The sequence below is a fragment of the Simochromis diagramma genome, unplaced genomic scaffold (assembly GCF_900408965.1).
Source record: "Simochromis diagramma unplaced genomic scaffold, fSimDia1.1 OVJJ01000816.1, whole genome shotgun sequence".
Lineage (NCBI taxonomy): Eukaryota > Metazoa > Chordata > Actinopteri > Cichliformes > Cichlidae > Simochromis > Simochromis diagramma.
In genome coordinates, this window is record NW_024386908.1 from 19,477,543 (window position 1) to 19,503,731 (window position 26,189).

Genomic DNA, 26,189 nt, shown 5'->3' on the forward strand with positions numbered 1-26,189 from the left:
TGAAAACTTACTGACCCACTTCCACCGTTATCAACCAGCTGGATAAAATGTGAAATCCTTTTAAAGCAGGAGAACAGAGAATCAAATGTAAACTGTCATGTTTAATGGAAGAGCAACTCAGCAGCAGTTTGTCTGATAGAGCAAAAATCAAAGGGATTTTACTGCACACTAGAAACTCGTTCTTTGATCAGAATCTTTATTATTTTAACAGAAAAATACACAAACTTCCCTAATTTCTGTTGGTGGACAAAACCAGTCTATTGTTTGTTTGTTTGTTTTTTTAATTTATCCTTTCACAGCAGAGATTTTTCCTGCATGCACCATCATGAACTACCAACCATCACATGCAGTGTGTTTTGTGGCAATAAATTAAACTAAACTCAACTGTAAAAATATTTGAGGCTGAGGATAGCTAGCTTTGACTGCCACCCAATCCACAAGGCCTCCCGGGTGCTTTGGTGAGATGTTTCAGTCATGTCCTACTATGAGAAGTCTCTAGGTGCTGACCTAGTGAATGAGTAGAGAGATTAAATCTCTCTGTTGACTTTGGCTCTCACTTGAAAGAGCTGGAGGAGATGGCTGACGAAAGGTAGATCTGGGCATGTCCCCTTAAACTGCTGCAACCCTGTGACCTGGACCTGGATAAGCATTAGAGGATGGCTGCATACTGTTTAGTTTTAACTTTAGGATCACATGTACCAACCTCATTATTTGAAATTCTTGCCATTTTTGTAATATAAGCACCCACTATCATAACAATACATATGGGAAAGCGCAACAGCTCCCCTTTAAACAGCCCATTTCCATTTGATTTGTGAAAACAGGCTTTCATTTCTGATTAAGTCTCTTCATCAGCTAACGATCTGAATTCAGAGTCTAAGAATAGCCTGATGCAAATCTGAGGCAAATGCATTATTTATGATTTCGGGGCTGTATAAATAAAATTCATTTGGCTTGCATCAACTTCTTTACTCCCAAACATCTATCTAAACAGCAGGGAGTGGTGGAAGTGGAAGTAATGATAATGGGATAATAGCACTGCATAAATTTACATGTAGAATTTCTACCACACAATTATCTTTATTGTATTAAATAACAATGACAAAGGAGGACTCAATGACAAGAAATCACTGTTTACAAATGCCAATATAGTGCTTGGCACACAGCCGTAATGCCTGTCACAACCATTCAATGCTGCTGCCTCACAAACTAGCAAACATACAAGCAATCCACATTAATATAGTTAGTGCTAAACCCGATAAGAGAGTCAGATAATGAGGAAATATAAATTAAATGTCACTCTACTCATTCACTTCCTCCAGCAACAAATCAAGCTAAATAGAGAGAAGAGTGACAATTTAGGGGAAGATTAAAAAAAATCAGATTTGACTTTATTTAGTCCTTCCCGTGGAAAAACAACACCAAACTGAACAGCAGCGACTAACAATAATAAAGAGGGAATAAATTAAACTTACTCCCTTTAACCGAACCTCTTTGCTTCCTGCACTACAACAGGAAGTTAATTCCTTAACTTAATTAACGATAGTGGGACGACTGGACAAGAATTTGTCCCTTCCTGCAACACAACAGTTGGAGCTTGGAGACAAAAATAGGACTACATGAATGAATCTGTTGGCTCCGCCCCACTGAAACATAATCAAACATCACAGAGTCACAGTCATGAACATGAATGAATTAAACTCACTGCAAAGAAAACAGAAAACTAAACTGCAGAGAGTGACGGCAGTGATGGTACATCGACAATATACAGTAAGTTGAACTAACATGACAGGACTCGACTCTTTCACTCCCTGTAACAGTTACATTGAACAGTGATAAAGGTAGAACTAGATAAACTGAAATAATACCACTGGACTGTGACTGATCCATCTTCACATTAAACACAAAACTTTACAGCGCTGACACTGATATGACACACACAAGTTGGTGACTTATTGTATTGTTCATGGCAACCATCTCACCTCCCACCAGCTCCTTCAACACACTGAGTGCCCTAAGGGTCATTCTTCAAAGTGCAGGGTTATAGTACTGGGCAGGTGCAGTAGAGTTTAACCCAAACCAGGACTTTTATCTAAACATGCTATAGTCCCCAGTCACACAGGCCTAGAAACAGCTTGGCAAACTCCTAGCAACCACTGATTGCCGGGGAATAATGAGCATTCTCTGACAAGCTGCAACTGGTTGCTAGAGTTGATGACTATCATTATGAGATTGACACTTGCCCCATGGTAGTCACCGGTTGCTAGGAAAAAAATGTATATTCTCCAACTGGTTGTTAAGTGGTTGCATGTACTGGCATGATGTTGCTAGGTGACATCAGTCACAATAGTGTGACACTGAAAGCCTTCTGCGATTTTTTTTTTGTGCCAAACATGTTGCCATGGTCATAGTGAAGACATAAAGTGTTCAGACATAAAACTCACTAACTACTAGCCAAGATGTAGAACTGTGAAGAGGAAATCGACAACATTCACCTTCAAAGTCAAAGAAATGCCTTTTGAAAAGTATTGGCTTCAGTAGTAAGGCACAGCTCCTACTCTTAAGGCATTACTTCGAGTTTTACTACTGCTCTGTGACTGGTTAGTGAGTGCTTGTGGATAAGTCAGTGCCTTCATGCCGTGAATGATCCTTGGCAATCGGTTAGCAATCAAAGCCATCTCAGGGAGTTTTTTGGTGCAGCACCCTCTGTGCTCTTTACTATCTTGGGTTATTGACTAGTCTCTGCCTGTGTGACAGAGGCAGCCAGTAAAATAAATGTAATAACAATAATAGTAATAAATAAATGACTGTTCCTTTCAATTTAAATTGATTACAAATTGGAAATTTACTACACATAAATGGTTAATAAATATATATATATATATATATATATATATATATATATATATATATATATATATATATATTTAAAAGTAGTTAATAAATGTAGACTAATAGTCTGGTTACGTTCCAGCATCTGTGTGAGTATCGAGAGGAAGCAGCGACCTCGCACTCCTCCTGATGTGAGTACAACTTCATCTGGCACTGGTTTTCCATCCTATAAACTGCAGTGGTCCCCGCTGTGACTGTAGCTCCGCCTCAGGAAGTTGAACCAGTGTCTGTTGAGCCAGGCAGCGGAAGCAGCCAGCTGAACAGCCTGCCAGCTCCCCACAGGGTGGTCGGTTTGAATCCCTGCCCAGACACAGACACAACCTGCCAGAGAGTGAGAGAAAGGAGTTAGTATGCATGTCTGGACACATTCTTCAGCTTCACCATATCTACAGGGTGTGTGTGTGTGTGTGTCCATGCAGGTGAAGAGGTGAATTCCCTCCAAACTGTGCAGGCTTACAGAGCTGAGAAGAAGTGTGTTTCAAAAATATAATGTCACAAAGAGTTTCTATTTTGTCCTCATAAAAAATGCAGTAAAAAGGGAAAATCAGTCAAATGCGTATTTGGTCTATCCAACCCCTGGCTTTAATGGCAGCAGTGCTTCTAAGGACACTTTCACATGTTTACACAAAGGGACTGAAAGTATCAGTGAGCCACTTTCTCTGCAAAATGATCTCAGAACAAGACACAGCAACTAGAGTGAAATATGATTTAATAAATACAATATGCAGGAATTCCAATCGGTTACTCTTAAAAATTGTTTTCCTGAAGCGCACCCGCAGCTCATTAAGATTTCAGACATGCTGTGCAATATATTTAGAAGCATGACGGGGAAGAAAAGAGACTAAAACCAAGTAAAATATTTATTTAAAAAAAAAAAAAGCAGGCGCTGACCAAATTACTTTTTACTCACAGCAGATGTACTGACAAGAATGCTTAGACTAAGTAACACGGTAAAAACAGACTCAAGGGCATTACAAAACCTAACCACATAAATATAAAATGAAGCCAGATCAAAAAAATAGAGTAAAAATGTAGATAAAAATAACTAAATTCATATCTGAAATTAGTTCTGCTACAGTTAAACTTAGCTTATATGTTTTACTAGATCCTGAATGTGGTTAATCAGACGGGATTTTAAATCTCGTCTGATTAACCACCGCTCACCACCCTGCAGGTGGGTAGTTTTACAACTGCACAACCCACGTGCACCCTGTCCCCACCGTTTTTATACATCATGTGCTTTCCCTGCCATGTGGGACATACTGCTAAATATAAATATCTACAAATGTCAACAACACTTTCAAAATTAATTCTATTTTTCAGTAGTAACCACTCAAAGTAAAGCAGCTGTATTTTAAACCAGCTAAGATTAGGTTGCTGTGGTTAACAATATTACAGGGGGGTTCCTGGTTGGCTTCAGCCTTTATTTGTGGACTTGTGGCCTGTTCTCCCCATCCTTGTGTGGGTTTGCTCCAGGTGTTCCTGTTATCTCCCCCAGCAAGATTTCCTTGTTAGGCTAATTGGATCAGTTAATTCAGCCTTTCCTGAGTCTACCCTGCTCCATTTAATAATGATATAGCAGTAAGGTTTGGCTGTGTTACACCCACATCCTAAACAAGCACATTAAAATAACAACTAGAAAAGCTTTTCCAATTTAGTCTAAAACATGCATTTTGGTCTTGCTGATCTTCTGTCACAAGTTTTCAATTCCGGTATGCCAAACAAACAAGAAATCTATAAGAAGGGGCTAATTGCTAATCAAACCCGACCAATAACAGCCCCCATCACTACTGACCAGGCTGCTAGTCTAGTGAAGTTAAGGAGGAAATATCAATTCCTATAAATCTGTATGTATTTGTAGACATTTAGGACATTGTACTGGGAGCACAGTCGACACATATAGAACCTCATTTGATTCTAATTACTGAACTGTCACTAACATTAGTGTTGTTTTACATCATTTGAAACTTTGACATGTTTTTAGTACACTTTGAAACTTGAGCCCATGATCTCATAAAGAAATTATTCTCTGAGATCAGAGAGTATGGGAGGCTAGACCTGTGTGCCCATCGACTTCTTCAACTGAAAGTCTTTACGCAGCTGCAGGAGTCGCCCTCTGCAGGCCATTAGAAAGAACGCAAGTTTAAGCCATTTCTGAGCATGTTTGCTTTTCAGACCCAGAAGCTGCATCTGTTCTGTTGTTCTATGGAAAGAAGCCATAAAATGGCATTTTAACTGCTCTGCGCACTAGTAGACAATACTAAATGAGATAGAAAGCAGCAAAGACTCACGATTAACAACAAAGGCAAGAAAAGAACATAGATGTAAATCATCGACCAGCAAGAGTCACAAAACGCCTGAGTCAGCATTGCAGTGTGCAGATGTTTTTGTCCTTTCAGCCCCAATGATTAACTTGGTTCCAATCCTGCCCTTCATTATATTTAGTAATTTCTGCTTTGACAATTTTACAAGATGTCATCAAAAAGAGCTGCAGCATCTCCACCACCTGGGAGCGTTTGATTATCTGCCTCATATGCCGCACTCGACTGAAGTAGGTTTCCTCGCCCCCGCTGCCACATAAAGAGGGCCAGCCTCTGTTTTTTGGTGAAGGCGGATGCTCAATGTTCCTCCTTCACTTCTGAAACAAATAAAAAACCCTGGTCATTAATTTCTGATGCACTGAGCTATCGCTCTGCAGGGTGACAGCATCTGTTGAAAGCTCCAGTAACTAATTGCATGAAAGGCAGTTCTGTTGTTGTTGGTCGGGGGATTAGCTTTTGTGCCCTTTTTGATTTATATGGAAAGACTTATAACACCACACTGCATAATTAAGTCTGACTTTTTTCAGCTGCTTGCAGATTTACCCAAAAACACTGAACACACACACACACACACACACACACACACACATGCACAGTCTAGGTACTTCTCTGCTTGACCACACAAACTTTGATCAGTTGAAGGACAATTTACTGCAGACATGCTGCCAAACGTACAGTCTCACACTCACTGTGCTGATGTATCAAAACTGCAGTGTGTGCTGTTTCTACAGATGGAACTTTAATCAGGGTTTAAAGGAAATTTGAGGTAAACTTTTTTTCTTTGTGCGTCTGAAGATTTAAAGGGAACGCTCAGACTCAGAAACAAAGCTGGTAGAGACGCCTGTTTGTTCCCCACCGTTTTCATTCAAACTGCGTCGCCAGGAAACAGCTTGGATCCAATAAATTACTCCTGTGGCTGCGCGTTTCGCTATCAGCAAAGTTCACTCTATTTTCTTACGTGCTCTGCCTTTATTAGACTTCACTGCTGGTTTACTCTGACGAGGCTCCGAGGCAGCTTGAGAAAAGGCTAACAGTCCAATCAGGTGGTAGCATGCCAGCTGAATGAGAGCCAAAGCCTCCCCTTCCTTTGTCACACTTTGGAGCAACGTTGTTGGTTGCCCTATGGTGTTGTTGATGAGTGAACCTGCCTCATCACATCAGCTCAGAGCAGGCGAGGAAGCCAAGTCAGTCCTTCAGGAGGGGCAGGACTTGGAAGGCCGTACTCTCCCTGCTCAGAATTTGTCTGGATTTAATTGGATTTTCTTTCCTATGCACAACAAAAACAGTTTTGTATGTTCTAAAGATGGAATATGAAATTTTATTCATTCTACAGGAGTGGTTGAAGAGCTGGTAATAAACTAATCTTGGACATATTGGACTAAAACCACTATGAAAATTCTGTGACTATGGCATCAGCATTAGGTTTTTGATTTTTACATAAATATCTTAACAAATATTGGATAGGTGTAAGATTAATTGTCTGTATCTAAATGTATGATACATATATCTTAGTAACTTTCTGAAACACACAAATTCACACCCACTTCACGGTGTGACTGTGGAACTCAGAGTGGATTATTTGTGGCAATTTTCATGCATACAACTCACTGAAAAACAATCTGTTTTTGCATAATTTCAGCAATTTTGAACTTCACTCTAAAAGTAAAACGACCAGCTTTAAGAGATAAAATGATGGACATTAGTAATAAATTGCTTCATACCACATAAGCAGCAATTTCATGCAAACATGACTAAACTTCCATATTCGAGTAGAGGACATGTGTACATCAAGCTGCAGCATCTGGAACTGAAAAATGAAGCTCATGCAAATGCCAAAAATTGTAATTCTCAATTGGGCAGTCGAGGCTGGCTCCGAAAATAAACATGTTTACATCCAGGTACAAAAAACAGCATTGGTCTATTTAACTGCTTTATCCCTTAATCAAAACTCTACAGAGGGTGAATTTTTATTTAACTCACCCTTTTAAATGATATTGACATAAGCATGGCATTAACTACATCTATTTTAATACGTGGCTCTTTATTTTGAGAGGCTCAAATGCCACTGGACAGTTGATTGAAAGCCGTTTCATGGCCAGGCGAGGCCTATTCTCTCAATAGCTTGTGACAAATTAAGCAAAGAAGATCTGTTTCTGTTTCAAAGTAGCGAAGTGAGGGAGGCTCTAATAAACCTAGAGGGTAACTCTCCCATTGCTAAGCTTAAGCTTTAAACACAGTGCTCTGAAAGCTAACGAGTGATGCTTCATCCATTAGTTGTACACAGTTTATGGTTTGAATATAAGAATGGGTTTCATAAAACAGTTTCATAAGAAATAACTCTTTAAGACATGAAAGCATATGAAATGATTTTGTCTCTGTCTTTCAGTGGTTCGGTGATCTGGTGACTCCAGTGTGGTGGGAGGATGTTTGGCTAAAAGAAGGTTTTGCTCATTTCTTCGAGTACGTCGGCACTGATTTTCTCTTCCCAAAGTGGAACATGGTGAGTGTAAACTTGACTTTTACTTCATTTATGAACAGGTATTAATGTGCCAGCCACACTATACCTTTGTTAGAAAGTTACAAAAAACATTTGTATTTTTCATTAATTTCATCATGACTACTGAAGTCAGAGAAAACTGCTGTTTAATCTGCAGTAATTTGCCAGTATGGCTCTCGTCTGGTACCTCCTGGCCTTCCCACAGATGGGTGAGCAACATCAAAGACAATCGCAGGGTACAGGACAGATCACGCATAGATCACAAGTGTAACACTGATGTAGCGCTAATGAATTAATACAGGCTAGGGATTGAGTGTGATTTTATGGTTATTATTAATCAGAAGATTTAGGGACGCCACTGGAGCTGATGGGCAGTAATTAATAAATACACACAACACAAAAAAATGGTTTTGCAGGTACCATGTATTTAACCAAACCCCAAAAAAGAATAACAAGAAAAGAAAAACTTAAATAATCACTCCTGCTGCAGCTGTCCAATTAATCAAAAACCCAGTGAGGGTACACAAAGACAACTAAACAGATTTGTCTGGCTTATACCAAGCAACACAGGTTCTCAAAAAACAGTTCCCCCATAAACACCACATGTTAGTATCAAATCCACTGATCCACACTGAAGTCCATGAGTTTAATCTGAATGTCCATGAGAGATGTCCAAGCGCTGTCCATAAATGAAGGGAATGGTGTGTATGATTGCGGAAATCAGTGTATTTGGAAAATGGGGACAGAGCGTTATCTTTGATAGCTTTCTACCCAACCGGTGGAAGCGTCAGTTGCAGAATGTGTCCTGCTCCTAGCCGTTCATTGGCTCGCCATCCTTTTTCATACCCCAAAAAGGTTCACCTGGCCTGCATTAAATAAACAAGGCCAATAAGAAATCACAAGAATAATACAAAAATGTCAGCCAATTAAGCTAAATACATTAAGTTATTCTTGTTCCTGTGTACACAATTTATAAATAAATAAACAAACAATATATTGGTTAAATATAATATTTCTAACCAATAAGGATTTAACTGAAAACATTTCAACTGCTACATACATACTATGTAGCTCCACAACATTTGTTATTCAACAACTATCAGTCAAATCAAAATCAAATTGTTTGGACCGGCAGCAGCCGATTAGGGTCAGCTGGTAGCAATACAAACAGTCAATTAAAAGTTCAAACTCACCAATTCCGTTCTGTTCAGTGCACAACAACATTATGGCTCTGGCTCACAGTAATCAGCATCTAAGTTGCATAAGTTAGTTGGTGTTAAAAAACGCATTAAAACGGGAAAAGCAAATGTTTGCCAATACACACCTGCAACAGCTCTGTCACCTGGCTTGCCTCCACACATCTGACGGGAGGAAGCCGGGACAGGCTTACTATGACCTACATGCCATCCGATTGGCTGAGCAAAGTCATGTGGTTGGAGTCATGCATTTGTGATGCGTTCAATGGCAGGAAATAAGTGCAGGAAATTACTCCGGGTAATGTGTGGGGAGCTACACAAGCATGACATGCAATGGCTAGCAGAGGGAGCAGCCAGTGTAGGCAGGTGAAAACAAGATCATTAACCTGTCCTCAGTTAGATTTGCCTGTTGGATGGGTGCTGTATCAGGATCACAACCACAGGTAAAGCTTAAAAGCACAATGATGCTGCTGGTGGTCAGTGGGATAAACTGAAATTAAAGGTTGGCCATTTTTTAGGTTATTTAATAGAAATATGGATTTTGCACTCATAAATATACATAGTTTTGTGTAATTATAGAATCTAACAAATATGTCTTTGAATTAATCCTTAATTAATAACAAACATAGGAATGTGTGCTTGTTTCTGGACGCTGCCTTGTTGCCCTGCCATCTTGAGGGCGAATGTTGCTGTTAACTATGTTTTATGTATGGTGCTATAGAGCACATATGTACTATGTCAAACGTGGAGCAGAAGAGAACTTGTAGGTGTTCAAGTGCTATCGGGGCAAATTTTAATTCAGCACCCTGCAACAAAGTGTCTTGATGCATGCACAATCATCCAGGTAAGGAAAACCAAGAAAGCTGATTTTGTTCATCAGCACATAACGTTTTCAGTGGGAGAAACATGTCGACACTCATCCAAGTGACGTCTTCAGTCTCTTGGACCGTTCAGCAAAGAAATACAAACTTAAAGGGAACAGACATCAAATAAAACCACAGACATGGATAATTCAATAAACAGATAAGTTACATACATGAAAAAAAGATACTTAATTGAATAAAATAAAATTAACAAAAAAGAATAATAAAAATAAAACAAGTCTTGAAGGCATTGTTAATACAGTAGTGCTGGGGTGGGAGGATCAGTCCAGCATGGATGAGAAATATTTGAATTTGAGCGTAGCAGCTTTCTCATGTTGCATAACATCATTTGTTTTTGTTTTTACAGTTTGAAATCACTGATAAATAATTTGGTTACATTCACATATTATAAGTATCCAAGTCCAACAATCAGTAGCGGTTTTTGATATGGGCGACACGGGCGGTTGCCCGGGGCAGCATCGTGGTGGGGGGCGGCATCACAGGCATCTGCAAAAAAAAAAAAAAATAATAATAAAAAAAAAAATTGTTCGTACTCATGCTGCCCCAATATCAGCCAGCACATATTGGGAATGTCATAGGCACCGATAGGTTTTCTATCGCCCATTTGCTGGGAGTAAGGGCAAGGTGCGCCTGCTGCTTGCGGCACAGGGAGGAGAGGGCGGGGCGGCGGGGGACTTATAATTTGCACTGATGTTTTTCCGAAATTCTATACGCGAAAAGTGAGCGCGAGAGCGCGAGAGCCCTCGGTGCGCCTGCTCGCTGCTGAAGTCAAAGTAAACTTTATTGTCATCTTGGCTGCATGCAGTACACTATAGAGAGAGACTAGAGGACGAGGCTTCAGTTACAGCAGTGCAAGTAAACAAACAATAAATATAAGAAGAGTAAGAAAATACATATACACTTTAGGACTAGGGGTAAAGGGATCAATAACACTTTAAAATTTATATTTTATATTTTGATGATTCAATGTCTCACACACAACCTGTGGAAAGGGGAGGGAGACCTGCTGCCTCCAAATAGAGCACATTTCATTCATGATGTTTTCATCCATAATGATGTAAATCCAAGCCCATCATGTATTCATGATTTGAATCCTGGGTTGTGTGAAATCCCAGAAATACACCTTAGACAAAGTGAATCTGTGAACTAAGGTGCAGGTCTGTTAGGTTATATTGTGGTGATCCTCGGGTTGGGGGATTTGTGTTCATACTGGAGTTCAAAATTTAAAAAAAATTAAAATAAAAAAAGTTCAAAGCCATCAGGTGCTCAGTTTAGAAAAAATAGTAAAGAAGAGGAGGAGAAACGAGCAAAAGATACAGGTAAGCAGATGTGTCATTGGATAATGGCAGGTCATCCTGAAACAATCAAAATCAGAATCAGAATACTTTATTAATCCCTAAGGAAATAATGTGGATTACAGTTGCTCCAAGAAGAAATGGTAAAAATAGCAACAGTAACAGACTAAACTCCAAACAATACATTGTGTTACAGAGTTTAATATTAATTAGTCATTGTCAGTTGTTGATTCGTCCTGTTCTCATTGTATGATAAATTATGATGGCTGTTTGGTAGCCGTTTGCATACAATGCATACTCTCTCTCTCTTCATGTGTGTGTGTGTGTTTCTCTGGTGAATTTCGACAACAGTTTCATGTTAATGTACAATCCTTAATATGTTTTGTGTGTGTGTGTGTGGGGGGGGGGGGTCAGAGGGAGCGTTCGCCCGGGGCGCCAAACAGGCTAGGACCGCCACTGCCAACAATATTAGATCTGTTTCAAACACCGTTTCACAAACAGCAGCAGCAGAACAATTCAGCATATCCTCAACAAGTCACTTCAGTACCGCTGCTTACGAAAGTTACAAGCAACATGTTGAAAACCCCCCAAACATTTCACAAATTGTTCCCAGTTTTCCAAAATTGCAATAGAAATACAGTTCAGAATAGGAATGGTTTTAAAAAATTGATTTTCCGGTTCAAATCGATTTTAGTTTGAATAACACAATATTGATTCATTAAATCTACATCTAAATTCATTTAAATATAAATGTATTTTGCCAGAAATGCCAGAATCTCAAGTTAAAGCTCACAAAAGTATTTCAACAACCACCAAAGAGTTAAAATACCAAACGATTAAAAAGCAGGTAAACGGATTCTGCGCAAAGATGTACACACAAAGTGCGACCCGACGGCACGTACATGGACACGCCGTTAGTGCTGAAAGCCGATATCTCACAGATTCTGAAGCTGCAGGTTTTGTCATTCTCCAATCAAAATTTCCTGAACCCATCAGCAAAAGAAGATCAAAACTATGCTTCACATTTCATAAACATTGTCATGAATTCCCTCTTACTTTGGCTGTTTTGCTTCCACTACGATAAAATCACACTCCTTGCACAGCTCTTTCTCTCTCTCAGTGCACTCAGAGACCAGTTTACCGTCAGAAATCTCTGTTTTCTACATTATTTGCTTGCTTATTACACACCAGCTTACCGTTGTGTACAGCACAGTCGGTCGCTGTTTTTTTTTTTTTTTCTTTTTCAAAAATGACCTCCAACAAGAAAGCCTAACTTCTGCAGTTCAATACGGAAAAAATCCAAACTTTTACAAATTCTGCCAAATTGCAAAATGCTTTGCTGTTTGTCTAATAAAACCTCTGTAACATTACTCTGCTTCACTTCAGCAGCATCAGGTAATGTTCGTCAACCATGTTTATTCATGGTTTTCTTCCATTTTTGATCTACCGCAGAATATTTTTAAGGCAGTGATCTGCTATAAAAAGCCAGGCCAGGAAAATCTCCTTCATGATTTTCTGTGTTTTATCCTCAGTGACTTTAACACAAAGGCATCTGCTGCGATGCTTACACCTCTAAAGTCTCACAAGTGTCAGCGTTGTTTTTTATACATAGATATAAAAATATGGATATGTACTGATAAATGATCACAGTTCTAATATTTCTGACTGTCTGAGTCAAAATTGAATTGAACTGAATCTATTGGAGACCTCGTGAATTGGAATTGAATCAGTGACGATGCCCTAGTTAACAGTTCATGTAGCATGATAAAGTGAGACTCTACCTTTTGTTGACCCGACAAAGATCAAATTTTGGATTTCAGGGCTGAGGAATGAACTCCTGATGTTATCTCAAGGAAATATTCTCATGATATGGCTTGTTTCACAGTAAACTGTGCAAACAGTCACTCAATAAGACTGATTATATTATATCACTTTCTTCAGCCTAAGATCTTTGATTTTGAACTGCACCATTACAGAGCTGTCTAACATGTTTTCACCTCGTAGCATCACGTGGTACCCTTTGTTACACTGAGTATCTTTTGTCACTGCTCTCTGATGTACCAGCTTTGGCACTACATTTGCGTTTTTCACCTACATTTACCTGCTGGTTGGGTTTAGGAACTAAAAGTATTAAACTGTAAAGTGTAAATGCAGGACCCCACCGCAGAAACCCTGCTGGTTAGAAAACGACAAGTTGGAAGTGACAACAGATTCTCACTAATGGGATAACCCAGTGCATCACAGCCCACCAGTAAATAAAACAACACTGAGAAACACCAACAGCTTTGACAAAGCCCAATTTTTGTTATGCTCTGAAAATGGGAACAGGCTGACCTGTCTGAAATATTTTGTTTGTTGTTTTTGTGAAACTAAAACCAGATTTTAATCAGTTTTGCATTTTCAGACTCATGTTAAACTTTGGGAACAGCATGTGAATCATAATAATCCACACTCAGAAGTTCACTTTCAGACTTTCTTAAGAGCTTAACCACCAGGTGTGTCTTCACAAAATGTCACTCTGGAGGGAAAATGAAGTCGCTAAAGACTTGGTGGTAGCAGCGCAGGTTCACTCACTTTTTGACAAACAGGAAATAAAGCTCTCTGCTGAGCATGTAGAAGTGCTTTCAGGTATTCTGAGGCTCTGTCTGCTCACTCATGAAATTTAATTTTTCTCCCCTCTTGTGGTTTTATGAGTCAGGATTTCAGCTCAAGGCCTCAGCCGGTCAGATATGAATTAGATTTTTTTCAGAGTATAGCACAAAAAACAATCTCCAGACACCAAATAGAACATAGGTAGAAGGCAGAAAATTTGATCTAAAGACAGAAAACACATCTCTCAGGGAGGCAAACAGGCTGGATATGAAATCAGACTTCAGACCTGGTTTATCTTTCCGTTCAGAGGCTGATCAGCCAGTGGACTCATTTTAACTGGTGCTGGTTGTTCTTTGGCAGAAAATAATTCTCAGTGGAAAGTGTTGACACAGAGGTCTGAGGATTATCCAGAGTAACTGGGACAGTTTTTGTGGACACTTTTAGCATCCCAAACAAAATACTGATCTAGTCTATTGTACTGGAACGGTGACACAATAGCACTCAAACTGTGTTAGATAACAATACAGGATACATCTTCTCTCTAATAATTTGGTTGAAGTTACTATTTTTGAAACATTTCATAAAATTAACTGTCATAACTACTGGATTTAAATAGAGATTTTTCAGGTTATGGCCCATTTGCTTTGTACACAGAGTTCAGTGACAGCTGCAGCACATTAATGATGAATGCAGTATCCCAGTAGAATCATTAATACAAAGGATGAAAGGCAACAACATGCCTGTAAAACAAAAACTTAACTGGGTCAATCTGGTGCAAAATCCAAGAACAGTCAGTGTGGAAGTGCAGTTCTTCAAAAGGCCACTTGGAGATGGCCCCCAAAAATGAGTAAATCCTGTAAGCACCCATTTAAAAACTGACCCCAAGATTTGCAGAGAAAATAAAGAGTCTGCTACAAAAACAAGTTAAAATAAAATTATACGGTAATAAAACAAGACTGTGTTTGCATCTAACATATAGTGGAAGAGATGAAGACAGCAACCTAGTAAAGAAATATTTGATTTTAAAGTACATTAAAACTGTACTGCAGTACTACTCAAGAAAGTATTCAATATTACTTGTTACTTTTTTTTTAAGTAATGCAATATGTAACCTAAATGTAATTTCTTAAACTACTTGTTACATTACTTTGCATTACCTTATAACATGCCGTGAAATACACTGTCAGATAATTACCAGTAAACAGTTTGAACCTAAGGCGACAGTTCCACATGTTGACTCAAATCCCTTTGCTAATGTGGACACACACACACATTAACACATTTTAGTGTTTGGTTCTTGCAGATAACTGAAGGGCTTTTGTAACACAATGTAACTTTTAATTAACTTTAATGTAATTATTCAATTTAGTAGAGTAATGTATTACACTACTGTGTTACTGAAAAATATAATGTGATTACTAAATGTGTTACTTTGGAATGCACTACACCCAAAAACACAGCTGGAGGAAGGCTCGATGAGTTCTCGGTCATGTATGGAGGTTATTTTGTGCTTTGGTTTTCTTGGGCCAAAAAAATGTTTGAACATCATTGCACTCGGTAATGTTCCACCACTGCTGTCCATTTTCCATCCGGTGGTGTTGGCTATTTTTAGGTCAACAGCACTCTAGTCAAGTGGCACTGGTGCGAGGCCTGTGCCAGCACACATCCTCATCCAAATCATAAACCCATTGTGTGGGATTTTTGAAGTTTCTAGTTTGAAGTTACCAAAACACAACACCCATTTCTTCATCTTCTAAACTGTTCTCATTTCCTGTCTGTGCCTCTAGAAACTGCAACTGCACAGTTGGACACATTTCACAGAATGAGAGATGTGGTTGGATGGTAACAAACTGGAAACTGGAAATTCAATATTTCCACAACCATCAGTGCTTCCCACTGAGCTCCCAGTTTGACTTCAGGAGAATCTTTGAAGCAAATAATTGTATCAGCAGATCAGCTGTTAGCTGTTCTATTTTTAACAGCCTACCTTGTTTCTCTTCTCTCGGTAAAATCTTTACATAACTTGGAATACAATTGGATATACAGCATGGGTATAAGCACAGAGTTAAAAGCGGCTGTTGAGGAGGAGGAAGTCCTGACTGGGAGGTCTTCTCCTGAACTCTTCCACCTCCCTCCACTCACATCAATCGATACGTCCTTCCTTCTTTCTCTAAAACTGTTTCCTTGAAATTTGCCAGATATTCAGCTGTGAGTCTCCTCAGGAGGTAAAATCCTTTTTTCTTTTATTCTGCTCAGGTTCGCAAACAAATTGACTCAGAGGATGATTCAACTCAAAACAATATAAAATTAGAAATGAAACCTTCCTCAAATTTGCTCAAAGCCTCGCAGGGTACCCCCTCCTCACCACCACCCCCACCTTCCTCCCCGAAGGACAAACTCAAGAAAGTTCTCCGAGAAGCGTTGAACGCCGCAGAACTTTAAATTACAGCACATGCACGCTTCCTGCTTTGTTTCTGCCCAAGTATGTTGTGATTTTCTTCCAAAAGAGAATGTGCTACACTAAAACACCTTATCTTCTGCACGCACACACAGTCTGTTTCTGAGCGACATGGCATTTTTAAATCCCTGTTACTGCCGTTCTGCACGGCTGGACGCTTTAATAGAAACAAAGTGTTTCTCCAATAACAAGCACAACAATGATAAAGTGAACCGGTGCTGATAAAATAATTTATTTCTAATGCAGGTTTTTATTTAAAAAAGGCCATTTCCATCAGCTGTGAGTCACAGTGCTGCAGGGCCAGGAGCAAAAACACAGAGAAGGCAAACAAATATAAATATAATGAGGGCAGGAATAGACTGTTTCTGTGTTAGTCAATCAGTCACGTACCCAATCAACTGGCACTATGACCACAATATGAAGGAGAGGTTATATATTCAATCTGGCCTGGGCTTGCATAGGAAAATGAACACTAAGTGGTCAAAAATCGTGACACCTGGGTGTCAAGGATCGGCTGTGTGGCAGCCAGGGAGTGGACCCAAATGAAGAAGTTAGGAGACAGGAAGTGGATTTAAAAACTGCCTTAATACTGATAAGCCGCAAGGATACGACAAAACAGGTAATTAAAATTACAACACAGGAAAACAGAAATATACAGCTACAGTATGAGGGGCAATGTGGCAAAAATCAGATCAGGTTAATAACGATGATAGAAAGACAACAGCACACCCGGCACACTGAACAGTGTTCAGCTGTTTTGTTAAACAAAGCTAGATAGAGCTGACTGTGGTGTCAGTCAGTGGGTGCTTTCATTGTGTAACTCATGTGGAAATAATAAAAAATAAATAATTAAAAGCAGTCCACTCACCTAAACATGGTCAACGAAGCTAAACGGAAACCTTCAAAATGTGGATTTTATGAAACAGTGGGTGACACTGATGGTGACTACAGAGTTTATAATAATAATAAAGTAAACAGGACAAAAACAATCTCAGATGCAAAATGCCTTAATGGGAAGTTATCCCGCTGGTCCCTGCTCAGATCTCAGAACCGTTTCAGTCCAACCGGCAGGAGACAGAGAAATATCTGAATGGTTTATGGTGCTGGAACAACTCGAGGATCTGGGACACATTGGTATGGAGACATACAATAGGAAGTTGAAATGTTTGAGAAAGACAGAAAAAGTGTTGTAAATGAAGCAAAAAAAGAACCTTTGGCGGAGCTTTGTGTGCCAGCTTGTAACCTTGGTGTGTTTGATTCCAGTCCAGCGTGATCAAAGCTTCTCTCCTAATCACAAGTGCTTAAAAGTTAATGTGTCCTCCCCAGGGATCTGCCAACTAATTATTTTTAAAGCAGAATTAAACTTCGTTTATACAAGTGTAACGATGGCCTGCTTCTCCAGTACTTTAATGAAAAGCCAAATGAACGAAATCAGACATTTTCTAATAACTCTGGCGCCAAAATACCAATACAGCCCGTTAATCTCAGCTAAACACAGCAGTAATGAAGGCACAGCAGGAAAAACTAATCATAATTTTATCCCAGCGTGAACTAGAACAGTTCTTATCTGAAAAATGTAATGGCGCTTTCTAAATATTTTACTTGTTCTACTTTTTTAATGAAAAGTCCTAATTTGCTGATAAACATAAGACATTGTCTTCTCCTCAAGTCAAGACATTTGAGAGAACTCAAATAAAATGTGCCTTTTTCTACTCTATTAAAAAAAAAGGGAAAGCTGCTTTGAAAAAAATAATAATGTTCATTTCTAACTTCTACACAAAGTCCATTCTCCTTTATGTGTAGGGATGGGTATCGTTTAGGTTTTATCCGATACTGGTGCCGAACCGGTACTTTTGAAACGGTGCCGGTGCTTAAACGGTGCTCAAACTGGTGCTTAAAGAATGGATAACACAAACTTTGTTCAAAAACCTCTCATGTTCAGCTGTTTTTTTGTAAAAAGATAACAATGTTAGCTTTTCCGCAGCTATAGGGGATTTATGGTATCACTCTTGGCTGGAAGCAGTGCTTAATCAATGGAAAAAAACACAAACTTTGTCTAAAAGCCTCTCATGTTTAGCTGTTTCCCACTTTTTCTTTGGTCATTTTAGCCTTTTTGGCCAGGGTGAAGGGAGTATCTGCCATCAAACAAGAAGACAGCCGCATGTAGCTATGATGATGTTTGCTAGTTCACCTTACATGCATTAATGTAATAACGTGGTTAGCCTACTCAACGTAAATTACACACGAACCACATTAAGCTACTCACGCAGAGAAGAACGGCTGCTGCTGCCATCATCATCCGTCATCATTTCTGCTACACTGGCAGGGCTACGGGCCAGGACTCTACTCTTCGGGTTTTTGAGGGATGTTGCTAACTCCGGGTCCGATAACAGGCACCACACCCGCAGTAGATGTGCTCGGTGTGAGCTCTTGCAGCAAGCTATCAAATACAGCGCATTTCTCGGCTTTTAAAAAAAACGCTATGCATCTTTTGCTGTGAAGTACAGCCAGACTTGACCGCTTCGCCTTGGGCATTTTTAATCTGTAGCTCTGCTCTAAAAGAACGTACGTACCTGGACCCGCCTACTATCCTCGGAAACGTAAAATGATTGGCTAGAATCTAAAGTGTATCACAGCTCAGGAAAAAAAAGCACCGAAATAAAGCACCGAAATATGCGCTGCTTTTCGGTCTGGTTACTACCGTTTATGTCAGAACCGGTGTGCACCCATCCCTATTTATGTCCTTGGAGGTCACACATATTAAACTTCTTTAAGACTTATTGGCATACTATTTGCTACCCCTATAGCTGAAAAAACTGCTGTGGCGATATTTTGTTTTCTCTCTAACGTGCATTTAAATATTTCCCCCCCGCATCAACCTGCAATTCCTCCAATGGCCACTTGAGACAATCTCCAAAAATGAGCCCATGCTTGCTTTCTGGAGTGTTCTTAATGGAATTATCTGACCAATAATGTGTCCTGCTGTGTGGTGCGAACTATCCAAGTGTGTGTTTTTTGAGTCTGTTACTCAGCAAACAGGTTTGCAAGCACTTTATGAAAGCAACCTGGTAACAATGCCCGTACAATGTCAGCGAGCCAGTATCTCTTCTATCCATCACTTCTGCCTCCAACAATCCAAGAGCGCAGTAACCACAACACCTAAGTCAGGGTTTCACAGATGGATCGCGGTGTCTCATCCATCTGTTTGTGTATGTTCTGTGGTTGTAATTGTAGTAGGTGAACACATGTAGTGTAACACCCAGGAAAAGATTTTATGTGATCCTTCTGAGACTTTGTCTTTACAAGGGGACACTACATTTAGGCTTTTCTGCACTTTAGACGGGAGGTAAACAATAGTCACTTTATTGTGTCGTATGATGACATATGTTTTTATACTTTCTGTTTTTATGTGATATTTATTTTTATCCCAAATATCTGCATGAGGTTGGGCCTCAGGAGATTAAAAACAGGTGATGGGTCACTGGTGACATGGTAGATGATGAGAGGTTAAGCAGTTAAAATGATCTCTTACAGCACTGGTACTCATAGCATAAACACATTTCTTTGCCTTTTTTTATCGCTGACAGCAGAACATCTGTTTATCTGCTCTGCATACAGAGAGCAGGTCAGAGGTGAACGTTGACTTCATGTTGAAGAGAACAGAGAAATATCAATATTCAGCCTCTTCGCTCATCTTTCATGGACATATTTAAAGGAGGAGAAAAGACTGTGTTTGCATTCACTTTAATAGCACATGTTTGCTTACAGCACTGAACCAGCTGGGAAATCAACAAGGTACTAAATGATTAAAGCTCGGGGCAGGTTGTTTGCCACATTAAGCATATTTGTAGTTATTTCTCAATATGATGTTTATGAGGATGTCCAAAGACATGCAGATAGTAGAGTTGGGTTAACCGGTGATTCTAAATTGACTGTAGGTGTGAATGTTAGTGTGAATAGTGGTTTGTCTCTCTGTGTTAGACCTGCAACAGACCGGTGACCTGCCCGGGTTGTACCCTACCTCTCGCGCTATGGTAACTGGGATATGCTCCAGCACCCCCATGATTTGAATTGAATTATCGGGATGGATGGAGTTTAGGACTCTACTGACTTGCACACATCTCTTGCATAACGTCTCACCAAAGTAATACACAAAGCTTCAGCACTCTATGCTCGAGGCAGGATGGACAGATGAGCAGTCTTATAACTGAAGCATTCCTGGTTCTCAGCCATGAATGAATCTGATGTGAGACAGCATTAGACTTTCTGAAAAGTGAAACCTCGAACTGAATAATTGTTTGTTTAAATTCCACCTTCCGCCTACACAGTCCCCAGAAGAAAAAGTCACTATGATCTCAATATCTCTCACTCCAAACATGTTTAATATCTCAGTTCTGCTTTTGTTGTCGCTGTTTTGATGGAAATGAATGTGGTTGGCAGCTTCTTGGTAACATAGTTACACACAGCACAAATCTTGTGTGACTGAATTATCATGTTGGCTGACATGTTTCTCATGTATGTGCTTCTTTATGTCCTGTGGCCATAATTAGATTGGATGTGACATTCAGAGAAATTTTCTTTGGGCTATTTTACTGAATATGAGAAACATGAAATATTCCAAACAACATCCAGCATGTTTCTAGTGAAACGGTACTCAGACGAGGTAAATTATTGTTTTGAATGTTATCAAGCACAGTTTATGAGTTCATGACATCTGCGTGATATGTACATTAATTGTCCATTAACCGCTGGAAGCCCTCAGGGACGTGTCTTCTGTAGCCTCACTCCCCTAATGATTTTTTCCACTGTGTGTTGTTTGATGTCTGTCTTTGATTGAGGGAACCTGCCCGCAGATGGTGGAATTGTACACACACTCTCTCACACATCCATGTCATTAGTAATCATTTTCTCATCCTCATCTTTTTAACTGCCAGATGAAGGTGTGTTGAAGGGGGGTCCTATTTCACTGCAGGGCAACCTTCACATGGCGAATAAAGCCTTGATTGATTGATTGATTGATTGATTGATTGATTGGCTTCATTGGTTACCACATGAGGCAGATGTACCAGGCTTTGTTTGAACCACATGACAAATAAACATATTGTATTAAAACCAAAGCATATACTTGAACATAGATGGCCGATCTTGTGTGCATCATCAGTATCAGTAAAAAACTAACATCCAAGGTTCTTCATTATAATGTTATTTGAGCAGACCTCACAGTCAATCAAAATCAAAATGGTTTTGTGGCCCTGGGGTGATGAAATCAGAATGAAAGTGCCACACAGAGTGCTGTCTGCTACCCAAACGTGACATGCTAAAATGACACCAAAATGAAGAGGAGGCTAGAGCGAGGAGGGAGGAAGAAAAACAGGTGGTGAGGAGGAGTGACAGCCTGGAAGTGAAGGACGACGGAGCGATGAGACGAGCAGACGTTTCAAAAGTTCAGCAGCTGCTCCTGAACGCCGTCCTATCCCTCCGTCTGTGCATGCATGTTTGTGTTTACCCTGACTGTTGGCCTATTAGCCGTCCCTCCACATGTGGGTCCATCTGGTTCATAATGAACATATGGACCAGATGGACCCCCTATTTCACTCTCTCCAGGTGATTTAAAGTGTCTGTTAATTAGAGCTGATGTCTCATTTAGTCTTATTTTTCCCCCTTTCTCATAGCCACAGTTAGTTTCATCTAAATGTGCCATTTAACTAATTGACTAATTGTATAATTCATGGTGGAGTCCCTGAACTGTCTGTTTACCTCTGTGTGTGCCTTTTTGCTGACTCTGAGATGAGAGCAATAGTCTGTCTTTTACCAGGAGTTTGCTAAATACTTCGAGGAGGAATCCTGTTTTAAACAAAGCAGGAAAAAAATTAAAATTAGTCAGATCTGCAACTCTTCTGGCTACCCATCAACAATCATTTAAAAAAGAAAAAAAACAGCTGTTTGTCTGAAGCCACTCATACCCACTGAGATTCAAACTGCCATCACTTTTTCTCGCCAGATATCAGACAGTTCATTGCTGCAGATGAAAAACAAATTTATAAAATTAATCTGGATCCCGAAGTTAGACTCCCCTGACTTTTCAGTTTCTGTGTCGAGATATTGAAACTTAAAATTGCTTAACAAGATGAAAATGTGACAAATGTAAATCAACATCAACGGTCACTCACCGAGAAATAGTCTGATCCCAGCAGATGCTGCAAAATCCACGTCTATGTTGATTCTTTTGTTCATTAAAACTTTTGTTTAACAAGATGCAGGATCATTAAAACTACATCTACTTAATGCCCACTGCTTTAATCCGTGAATTACACCTAACCTTATGGACCAAGAATTAGCCAGATCCCTCCAGATACTGTTAATTTAAAAGGAAAAAAAAGTTACGTTTAGTCTATTCATTAACATCTGAAACTTAATAAGCCAACAATTCTATTGCTTAACAAGGAAGAGGTTCATTAAAACCAAATCTCCATAGTAAACACTGTAATCCATGAATTAGACAGTGCCACACTTCTCTGGATTTAGCCAGATCCCAGGGGTAATTTAGACAGAGCTCATTAAATCTCCACATGCTTGCAGATGTCTATTAAAACCTCGAAACCAGAGAAGCCAATGAGGAGAGGAAACAAGAAGAGGAGTAATGGGAGGGAATGAAGACAGCAAAGAAAGGAGAGAAGATGAGACATGGGATTGAGGAGAGATCAAAAGAGAGAACAGAAAACATCGAAAGATACACAGTGGACACAATTAGAAAATAATCACGAGGACGTAAGCAGAGAAGATGGGCGAGAAACTGCAAAAGCTGGATATGGTGAAGGTCCTGAGGAAAGCAGAGAAACAAGATCAGGAAAGGAACAACAAAGATCCCAGAAAGCACCGTCTAACTACAGCTGAACATTTGTTCTACATATAAATGTTTAACTAGAATCTGTCAAAAGCTGAGTTGGAACGACACCATAAAAGTCGAAAAAGACAAAGAGACTCCCATACTGTGCGAGGGCAAAGCATCCAGTCCTTTTACTAGGAAACATGTTTTAGTGAGATTCACTGGATTTCTGGATCTTGGTTCAGCTTTGAAATAAAACGAATAACAGCCAAGTCAATTTTCTAGTTATCATAGCCGCTTTTTCTTTTCTTTGACCTTTTGCATGTATTTTTATGACATAAGGCTTAATATGCACACAACACTGTGCTACATTAATAATACATTAAAGTGTTCTATGTGCATGCAGTCCTATTATATCATGTTGGCTGGTGAAGACTGGAATATGGTTGCTCAAGGCTAGTTAAGATGTTTTGATCATTTTCAATGAGAGGTGCCTGCAGTTTGATTTGGGTCTTTGTTGACTATCAGACCACTAATATAGTCCTCTACTAGTAATATCATTTCTTTGTTTTCTGTCACTCTGCTGTCAAAGTTTAAGAGGTTTTTCAGTGGTGCCATCCACTGAATCAGCCTTAAATACTGCATTATCACAATCATCATTCTCATAATCAAAGTGAAATATAATACCTGAAAAAGTCCAATTTTTGTGTTTTCAGGAGAAGCAGCGCTTCTTGACTGATGTCCTTCATGAGGTGATGCTGCTCGATGGCCTGAGTTCCTCCCATCCAATCTCCCAGGAAGTGGAACAAGCGACAGACATTGACCGCGTCTTTGACTGGATTGCCTACAAAAAAGTAAGAAACCACTTTCAACAGAAGTAAGACTGTTGCACTATAAATGTACCTGTGTGATCATGCTCGCCAGTGAATGTTTGAATACCTCTTCAATGTGTTCTTTTTAATAATAATAATAATAATAATAATAATAATAATAATAATAATAATGATGATGATGATAATGATAATAATGATGATGATAATAATAATAATTATTAGTATTAGTATTATTAATATAAATAATAATATTTTAACAATAAAACTTCAATATGTTCTTGTTTTCCAAGCAGACTTGGATTAACTTATAAAGGGAGATCTTCAGCTGCCGTTGGTTTAGTTTTGTCTTTTAAACATGATCAATAAAGTTGGCTTTTTTCAAACCATACATTTGCTTCTAGACAACCACAAACACTAAACTGAAAATTCAAAACTGCTATTCACACATTGTCTACATACTTTGACAAATTGGGGTTATATACTTTAAAACAGAAGAGAGCGGCTGGTAGGGCAGCTTTCCACCCCTATTCCTTTGAAGATCAGCGCTGTCTGAACAGTTTAACATGTGGATCTGAGCCAGTCTCTAATTTCAAAGTTCACCAAAGTTGACTCTTATCTACTTTTCCTCCAGTGATCACAGCAACTTCAATGATGATGATGGATGATGATGATGTTTTTAACCATGTCTGAAAGTGTGTTTTTCTTTGCTCTCCGTAGGGGGCGGCACTGATCCGGATGCTTGCTAACGTGATGGGGCAGCCGCTGTTCCAGAAAGGACTCAATGTAAGTTCCCTTTGCTTTGCAAGTCCAGCTGTGTATACAGAGGTTTTTAAATCAGAGGGAACAGCTGGGTTACTGGGCTTTGAATTGATTTATCACCAACACAACATGGAAGGATTCATAGAAACAGTGTGTGTGTGTGTGTGTGTGTGTGTGTGTGTGTGTGTGTGTGTGTGTGTGTGTGTGTGTGTGTGTGTGTGTGTTCAGCCATATTTTAGCTAAATCCTAACTGTCATGCTGTGCATATAGAACAGGGAATAAGTACCTTTGGCTTGCGGGGCATTCTGAGAGGAAGATTTGCCACGTTTTCCTGTCGATATTGCAATCAGTTTTAAGTGACCTGAATTTAAGCTAGATGCAATCAGAGCAACAAAATGCAGATATTTAATACACGTTTAAAAGGCGCTGAAATTGTAATGCTCAAAGCATAGATTTACTGATAGTGCAGAACAGGAGGTAGGACTTTAGAAATACTTATTATGCATTCCTACTGTTATGGTCTATCATGGTATACCTTGGATAAGTCATCAGTCTGTCACGTGGTTGCAATCAGATGCAGGCAATAATGAGTAAATCCTGATTATAAAAAAGTACCCTGCATTTCCTGGATTGTTTTTAGTTCTCTCAAAGTTAACTTGGGGACAGGTTTAAAAAACTGTCTAGAACACTGGGGAGGAAGAAGTTATTTGGGGACATAGGAGTTATTTTTTGTAGAACTCACAATTTTAATAGACTTTTACTCTGTAGTTGTCACACACAGTCATGAAGCAATAGCTGTGTTAACTAACTCTGTGTGTTGCATTGTTTGTTGTTCAGCTATATGTGGCTGCTGTGTGTCTCTTTGAGGGTTCAAACTGTGATGGTGTCACAGAAACACGAGAGCAGCTAAAGCTCCAATCGCACCAACAGGGTCAGGTAGTTTATTGCACAGGGAAACGCTTTGTATCCTCCAAATTGGAAGGAGACTGTTTGCAGTTACAGTAAAAATGACAACGTCTGATGTAACATGGATGGAGGTTAAATATAATTTTTACTTGGAATGGAGTTGCAGAAATATGTACGAATCCTTGCGTGCACACACACACACACACACACACACACACACACACACGCAGACACTGTCCTGGTTTTCCTACAGAAACTGTCAGTGACCTGGAACATACTGAGAGCCAGAGTCTATATAAAATACTGCTGATCCAGCAGCAGAGCAGGGCAAATACATTGTGTGTGTGCGTGTGCATGTGTGTGTGTTATGGAGGTCTTCACACATGCATTGTGCTGAGCATTACAACATACTATATAATAAGAGCATTCGTTTCAGTCGCCAGCAGAGTAAAAAAGTCTCGGGAGAATGTTTGCTTCAGTAGTTTGGTTCATATTAATGACAACAACAAAGACTTTCTCGATCGTAACCTCTTTGTCAGAGCGTTTCAACACCTAATCAGGTGTTTAGTGAAAAATACAGTGTATAACAAACCATGCCAAACAACTGCAATGCCATGTGATGGAGTCTCATTCTGGTGATTTGTGGCATGACGGGAGCCGTAACCAAAATAATTCATGATCGTCTATGCTTTTCTTACCAAAGATAATACTGTAACTTTTAATGCTTCAT

General features: G+C 39.4%; 1 protein-coding gene and 1 long non-coding RNA gene across 2 annotated transcripts in view; one reads left to right on the forward strand and one right to left on the reverse strand.

The window, feature by feature from the left end:
- The window catches only part of LOC120736018 (thyrotropin-releasing hormone-degrading ectoenzyme-like), a 258,235-nt gene that overhangs the window by 172,861 nt on the left and 59,185 nt on the right, over positions 1–26,189 (forward strand). Inside the window, exons 6-8 of the mRNA XM_040035942.1 lie at positions 7,600–7,713; positions 23,678–23,815; positions 24,512–24,577. Coding sequence (XP_039891876.1) covers positions 7,600–7,713; positions 23,678–23,815; positions 24,512–24,577 — 318 coding nt within the window. The remainder of the gene's footprint in view (positions 1–7,599; positions 7,714–23,677; positions 23,816–24,511; positions 24,578–26,189) is intronic.
- Positions 7,731–9,631, reverse strand: LOC120736035. The gene is made up of 3 exons (XR_005696403.1): positions 9,035–9,631; positions 8,904–8,962; positions 7,731–8,576 (listed from the first exon to the last, which is right to left on the reverse strand). It is a non-coding gene; the product is annotated as an uncharacterized LOC120736035 (long non-coding RNA).